Here is a 7,944-nt window from a genome sequence, read left to right as displayed (position 1 = left end):
CTGAACAAATTACATGGTGAATATTAATAATTTCTTGATATCTATTTTTCACTTTGCAATGTATTGATTTATTTTCCCATGTTTTTGCTTAAGTTCCTCCTTAACCAATTTCGGACTGACGCAGTTTAAATATACGTCTGGCGGGTAGCGCTGCGGTTCCGACCAGACGTAAGCTCTACGTTCCATTCACCACCCGTTCCCGCCGCTTTCTACCCGCCGCAATGTGCTGCCCTGCCGCCTCTATGAAGGCAGAGCACTGTGAGCCGGGCAGGAGCCGATTTCATTGGCTCCTGGCCCTGTCATTACTGTAAGCCAATCCCATTGGATGAATCCCATACAGACGGCAGAGAGAGCAGCCTGTGACAGAGCGGCGTGAGCGACGGGTTATTGCGGTGATTCGTCGGTATGCGTGTTTTAGTGTACCAGCAGCCTCTGGTCCTTAAGGGGGCAGAGGCTGCTGGTACCGAAGTGGTTAAAGAGAAATTGAAAATAAACAGTCAAAATAACCATACACAGGTCATACTTACCTCCCGTGTAGTCTACTCCTCAATCTCTTTCTCCTCTCCTGTGTCCCATTTGTCCACTATGATCAATGGATTTCTCCGTCCTCCATTTTAAAAATTGTCATTTCCCCATAACAGCTTCCTGGTCAGCACACTGTTTAACTGTAATATCAAGCACTTGAGCCATAGGGAAACATGGACATTACCTTGCACATTCAGTTGTAACTGACAGCAACTGGTCTCTTCCAGTTTTGTCAATATTTTGTCAGAACTGAAATATATTACTATAAGAAGAAAATGGTGAGCTTCTGAGATGAACTGACAGTGAGGTTAGTATGTAATATTTATTTTCAGCTATGTCATGTGTTTATTTTAAATAATTTTACTCGCTCCAGGTTCCCTTTAAGGTGCTTACATTCAATGTTATAGTATGTGGGTAAGGCCCTCTTCCAACATGGAAGTGGTAAAAAAAAAAAATTGGCTTATCAAAATTGGATGTGTGTACACCTTTGCTCCACCGGTTTTGCTAGAAGGTTATGGTAGTCTCCTTTCTCTCGTTGCATGCATACTTTTAGTTCACAAAGTGGGCATCCATTTTTCCCAAACACATTTTGAGACAAAAACAAAACACCACAACATATTTAAAAAGGTCATAAGAAATTTATTGAATGAATACCATAAAGCAGCTTTCCCTTTTCCCCACTCTGCTTGTAGTATTTTATTACAGAATATATATTATCCCTTTTACAACTTGAAACATGAATGACCTTCAGACCAGCAATTTTTTTCAGTGTTTTCATGATTTTAAAATCACTCACAAAACATAAAACCCCCAAATATTAGTACAACACTGAAAATAACCCCAGAAATCTTCGGTAGAAAACCACAATTTGCTCTGTACAACATAAGAATATATAGATGGCTTTTTTTTTCTTTTAATTCTGAGAAATGTGCTAAATTTACATAGTAATCAGCATTTCACATAAATAAAAACAGAAATAAAATAGTGATAAAAGCCACATCCATGCAATACAGGTCCCTCTAGTTACATGGAAAATAAAAAAAATCAGGAGCTGTAAACACATTTGGGTTTATTTACTGTAATCCAAAGTGCAGAAAGGATTCTGTGCCAGAAAGTCCAGGAATATTTTTCATTTGGTTTTCAGGCTAGGTTCACAGTAGGATGTTGAGTCGTTATGTGACGTTAATGTCGCAATACAACAAAAGTTGTAACGCATGTTAAAGAGGAACTCCAGAGAAAATAATGTAATGAAAAAAGTGCTTCATTTTTACAATCATGTATAAATGATTTAGTCAGTGTTTGCCCATTGTAAAATCTTTTAAATCCCTGATTTACATTCTGACATTACATGGTGACATTTTTACTGTTGGCAGGTGATGTAGCTGCTGCATGCTTTTTTGGCAGTTGGAAACAGCTATTTCCCACAATGCAACAAGGTTCACAGACAGGAAACTGCCAGGAGCACCACGGTCCTCAGTTTCTTGTGGGAAGGGTTTCACCACAATATCAGCCATACAGCGCCCCCTGATGGTCTGTTTGTGAAAAGGAATAGATTTATCATGTAAAAGGGGGTATCAGCTACTGATTGAACTTTATCTCAATTCTTGGTCAGTTTCTCTTTAATGTTGCCTACAGGCCATACAGTGAAGTATACAGGCAATGAAAATTATGCTTCCCTGTATCAGTTACGTGTGTTTAGTGGTGACTCACTGCAGCAGTGCGTTACCATAATGCAACGCTAATGTCACACTGGGACCGTTGCATAGACTTATGGTCGTGTGTTATAAAGTCACTGCAGTCACTGTGAACCTAGCCTTAGAGCCACTTTCTGATTGGACAGTGAATGTTGCTGCGCTTTGTGTTGCAATGAAATAAGTCCAATTTTTCTAAAAGTATTTAAAATTAGGGATAGTCAATGAGATGTAAATTCAGATTCGATGCAGGATTATGCAAATTCCATATGCAGCTTGAAAATGAAGTAATTGAATTTAAATCTTGGTGGGATTGGATTGATACATTTTTAAGCTGCACAGATTTGCATACAAAATTCTGCATCAACTATGAATTCTTTACAGGTCATTAACTTGCCCTATGTAAAATGTCTCTATCCTCCTGAACCATCACCAGTTCCACAGTGATATAAAGTTACTAGGTGCATGCAAATGACCCTTCCCCCTCCTTTTCCAGGTAAACCAATAAAAACCACCTCACAGGCTTATACACGTAATGAAGTCATACCATCAAATATGGTGATACGACTGCTCTAGTCAAGTCACATGACTTGCTGGTGCGTCACACATTGCAGGCTGCAAATACAATGTTGGAATGTCATTTGGTTGGGGAGGAAGTGCACAGGAATCCTGGTTAGGTGGGTGGAGGTCCGTTAGTATACCTTAGCATTGGGTAGAAGGAACGGGCAAAGTTGTTTGCTTGGGCGCAGCTGTAGTCCTCTTCTGAGAAGGGGATCATGCAGGCGAGGAGAAGCAGAAGGAGGAGTAAAAGCTGTAGGGGAATGGCTGCCCGCAGCACACGGTAAAAGAATGAGGGCTTTTTAGAAGCTTCCTGGACGGTGTTGGGCTTCTGCTTCCTGTGAAGACAAAAGGCATAAATATTAGAGGAGGCCACCAGCTAGAGCATCAGAAGGCAAGAGTGCAATATAGAACATAAAATAATTCCTATTTATAATTATACTCGCATATAAGCAGAGTTACCCACTTTTCCCACAGAAACCAGGAAAAAGTGAGTGACTCGCTTATAATACCCCTATCCAGTATAGCCCGCCCCACAGTAGCCTGAAGTGCAAGTCAGCCCCCCTTCCTGTAGCCAGATGTGCAACAAGAATGATACAGCTGTGTCTTAAGATGCCATAGGTATGAGACACAGTGATTGCCACACAGGAAGAATCCCAGATTATTGCACTACTGACGCTGCTTGCACGCTCCACTTCACAAGCCAGGGGACACATGTAGTCTTGAGCAGCGCACTCTGTGCACACCATGTTGCAGGGGATGGGTGGCAGACACAGCAGGGAGCCAGCTAGCAAGCACAGGATGACTAGTGCAAGATCCTTACACTCCTCGGCCAATAACAAAACCTGCTCCATCATCCATTCTGCTCCACTGACTCACATATAAGCCGAGGGGGTAACTATTCAGCACAGTTATGTGCTGAAAAATTAGGCTTATACGCAAGTATATACAGTATGCCCTTCCATTTAGGAAATATGAAACTAAAGCCCTACTCCAGGTAAATTTTTTTTTTTTTTTTAGATCTCAGTTACAGACACTGGCCACTTCCCACAAAACAAACAGTCAGTGCTACAGGCTGCAATGTTCTCAGACAGATTCAACCTGTGCTATCCAGCCCACAGTGTAAATAGGAAGATTATTCATTTGCGGCATCAACAACAATACCTACAAATCTGAAAACTAAATCTAATTTATTTGCTTTGCATGTGGAAAAGTAGGACAGTGTTCTCTACATCAATGTGGTGATGGTTTCTGGTTTAAACCCCAGTTCCATTTTTACTGAAATCTAATTTGGACTACAGATTAGAATTCACTGCATACATACAGTGGAGGAAATAATTATTTGACCCCTCACTGATTTTGTAAGTTTGTCCAATGACAAAGAAATGAAAAGTCTCAGAACAGTATCATTTCAATGGTAGGTTTATTTTAACAGTGGCAGATAGCACATCAAAAGGAAAATCGAAAAAATAACCTTAAATAAAAGATAGCAACTGATTTGCATTTCATTGAGTGAAATAAGTTTTTGAACCCTCTAACAATAAAAGACTTAATACTTAGTGGAAAAACCCTTGTTTGCAAGCACAGAGGTCAAACGGTTCTTGTATTTGATGACCAAGTTTGCACACATTTTAGGAGGAATGTTGGTCCACTCCTCTTTGCAGATCATCTCTGAATCCCTAAGGTTTTGAGGCTGTCTCTGTGCAACTCTGAGCTTAAGCTCCCTCCATAGGTTTTCTATTGGATTAAGGTCCGGAGACTGACTAGGCCACTCCATGACCTTAATGTGCTTCTTCTTGAGCCACTCCTTTGTTGCCTTTGTTGTATGTTTTGGGTCATTGTCGGGCTGGAACACCCATCCACGACCCATTTTCAGTTTCCTGGCAGAGGGAAGGAGGTTGTCGTTCAGGATTTCACGATACATGGCTCCGTCCATTTTCCCGTTAATGCGATTAAGTTGTCCTGTGCCCTTAGCAGAAAAACACCCCCAAAGCAAAATGTTTCCACCCCCATGCTTGACGGTGGGGACGGCGTTTTGGGGGTCATAGGCAGCATTTTTCTTCCTCCAAACACAGCGAGTTAAGTTAATGCCAAAGAGCTCTATTTTGGTCTCATCAGACCACAGCACCTTCTCCCAGTCACTCACAGAATCATTCAGGTGTTCATTGGCAAACTTCAGATGGGCCTGCACATGTGCCTTCTTGAACAGGGGGACCTTGCGAGCCCTGCAGGATTTTAATCCATTGCGGTGTAATGTGTTTCCAATGGTTTTCTTGGTGACTGTGGTCCCTGCTAATTTGAGGTCATTCACTAACTCCTCCCATGTAGTTCTAGGATGCTTTTTCACCTTTCTCAGAACCATTGACACCCCACGAGGTGAGATCTTGCGTGGAGCCCCAGAACGAGGTCGATTGATGGTCATTTTGTGCTCCTTCCATTTTCGAACAATCGCACCAACAGTTGTCACCTTCTCTCCCAGCTTCTTGCTAATGGTTTTGTAGCCCATTCCAGCCTTGTGCAGGTCTACAATTTTGTCTCTGACATCCTCGGACAGCTCTTTGGTCTTTCCCATGTTGGAGAGTTTGGAGTCTGCTTGATTGATTGATTCTGTGGACAGGTGTCTTTTATACAGGTGACTAGTTAAGACAGGTGTCCTTAATGAGGGTGACTAATTGAGTAGAAGTGTCTAACCACTCTGTGGGAGCCAGAACTCTTAATGGTTGGTAGGGGTTCAAAAACTTATTTCACTCAATGAAATGCAAATCAGTTGCTATCTTTTATTTAAGGTTATTTTTTCGATTTCCCTTTTGATGTGCTATCTGCCACTGTTAAAATAAACCTACCATTGAAATGATACTGTTCTGAGACTTTTCATTTCTTTGTCATTGGACAAACTTACAAAATCAGTGAGGGGTCAAATAATTATTTCCTCCACTGTATGTAGATGAACTAAAAGTAGGATTGCCTTAATCATGGTTTAGAGCTGATCTGAACGGACTGTAGTTTTCTCTACAGTAGTGGAAAGCCAAACCCTCCACCCCCCAATATTAGTTGCATGATGACCTTTCTAAGGAGGCTTTTTTTAATCTAAAGTAAAACCAGGTCAGTTTTTTTTTTTTCATCCAGATGAAGCTGGTTAAGACCTGATGGTGCGTTTGGTAGTAAAAACATACCTGGTCGGGTCTTTGGCTGCTGCAGCTTTGGCCTAGTGAGAGAGAAAAAAACAATTGTGTGAAAAGTCATATTATAGTCATTTGTAAGAAAATGAAATCATCAAAACCACCAAATCTCTGAGTACAGAGCATGACGGCGATAAGTAGAGCTGAGCTTCTGATTTCCACAGAATACCAATTTCCGAGTTTCCAATTGGAAATCAGTATGTGGAAATCTGAATCGAGGATTTCAGGCCAGTCTCGAGGCTTTTGCGTATTGGACCAAGCAGAGAATTAGTACTGCAGAATTCAGATTACCGCAGCATTTCAAGGCCAATCCGAGAATGCGGAAGTTTAGAGCGGTTGCCGGAAATGTAGGCTATGCATAATTAGCATTCTTCTCCCCCCCCCCCCCCCAATTTCTTTTCTTTACAAGTAACTTTATTTACAAAAATAGCACACGTACAAAAAAAAAAAAAAAAAACATTCCACAGAAAGTCATAAATGGTAACTTTTCAACAATAATCCTCAAATTGTTAAGAATTCTGTAGCAATCGGAAATCTTCATTTCCAACCTTCCCGAGTGATGACAACTGTGCACTGCCATCTATGGATTGCATTTGTTTGTCCTGAATGTTACTATACATACTGTCTATTACACGACAGAAGAAGCTCTTTTTTGTTATAGAAAGTCTCATGGCTGGTGCACACCACAAGAGCTTTTTAAACGCCAGAGATTTTAAAAGCTCTTGCTAGTGCAATCCTATGGGGGATTTATACAAAATCACATCGCTCCAGTGTGAACACACACATAGGATAACATTAAACAAGAGCTTTTGAAATCACAAAGCGCTCAGAAAAGCTCTTCTGGCGTGCACCAGCCCTCACTATCGAGTGCTGTAATAACAGCGCAGGAGATTTGGGCGCAGCCGGCATCACCATAGGCTAGGCCATAATAGGAATTAAGGCTATTGCGGTGCACAGTGAGTAACTTCAGCGCCATCAGAAGACAGAGCTGAAGTTACTTTTAAAACACTGTAATGCCAAATTACATCATTCCCCGCAAAATTTGATGAAATTTTAGATTAGCGCTATTGTTTGCTTGTCACAGAGCTGGTCATTGTAAGGACTGGTTCACACTGCAAAAGCTTTTCTAAGCTCTTTGTATTTTGAAAAGCTCTTGCTAATGTTATCCTATGCGAATGTGGAGCGATGTGACTTTTGAAAAGCTCTTGCTAATGCAGTGAAGGATTTTTACAAAGTCACATCGCTCCACATTCGCATAGGATAACATTAGCAAGAGCTTTTCAAATCACTAGTGCTTAAAAAGCTCTTGTAGTGTGAACCAGGCCTATTGTGGTCTTGCTCATGGCTGGCAGTGGTCACATTGTCTGGGAGTTCCACTGTAAGGACTGGTGCGCACCATACAGTTTTCACTTCAGATCCTTTTACACTCAGGGACACTGGCCGGGGGTCAGTTGTGTACGTTGGTTGTCACAATACTACTTGCAGTTACAGCCGCACAACCCACTGAGCAATTGAGATCAAGATTTTTCAGCATGTCCGATCGATCCTTTTGTAAGATTTTGGCCAGATATCGATCGAGAGGTCATGTTGTTACAAGGAGTCACTTTTGATAAGATAAAATTAAGGATTCAGAAAGTCGATCAGGATGGAAATAGAGTGGTATATGGGCACCATAAAAGACAACTGTAGTGAGAAGAAGCAATATTTAATGGAATACAGTAGGGGGTCGGGGGAAAAGGAGTTGAACTTACCTGGGGTTTCTAATGGTCCCCCGCAGACATCCTGTGCCCGCGCAGACATCCTGTGCCCGCGCAGCCACTCACCGATGCTCTGGCCCCACCTCCGGTTCACTTCTGGAATTTCAGATTTTAAAGTCAGAAAACCACTGCGCCTACGTTGCCAGGTCCTCGCTCCCGCTGATGTCACCAGGAGTGTACTGCACAGGCTAAGTATGGTCTGTGCCTGCGCAGTACGCTCCTGGTGACATCAGC

The 7,944-nt window shown here is 41.8% G+C and overlaps 1 protein-coding gene across 7 annotated transcripts in view; it reads right to left on the bottom strand.

Moving 5' to 3' along the window:
* Positions 1–1,143: 1,143 nt before the first annotated feature.
* Positions 1,144–7,944, bottom strand: part of SYNE2 (spectrin repeat containing nuclear envelope protein 2) — a 573,116-nt gene continuing 566,315 nt past the window's right edge. For all 7 annotated transcript variants that reach the window (XM_068254236.1, XM_068254237.1, XM_068254238.1 and 4 more), the window contains 2 exons: positions 5,948–5,979; positions 1,144–3,112 (listed from right to left, as the gene is read on the bottom strand). In XM_068254236.1, coding sequence (XP_068110337.1) covers positions 2,890–3,112; positions 5,948–5,979 — 255 coding nt within the window. In that variant the 3' untranslated portion in view covers positions 1,144–2,889. The remainder of the gene's footprint in view (positions 3,113–5,947; positions 5,980–7,944) is intronic.

This window comes from Hyperolius riggenbachi, chromosome 9 (assembly GCF_040937935.1).
Source record: "Hyperolius riggenbachi isolate aHypRig1 chromosome 9, aHypRig1.pri, whole genome shotgun sequence".
Lineage (NCBI taxonomy): Eukaryota > Metazoa > Chordata > Amphibia > Anura > Hyperoliidae > Hyperolius > Hyperolius riggenbachi.
This window is presented reverse-complemented; position numbering and strand designations above follow the sequence as displayed.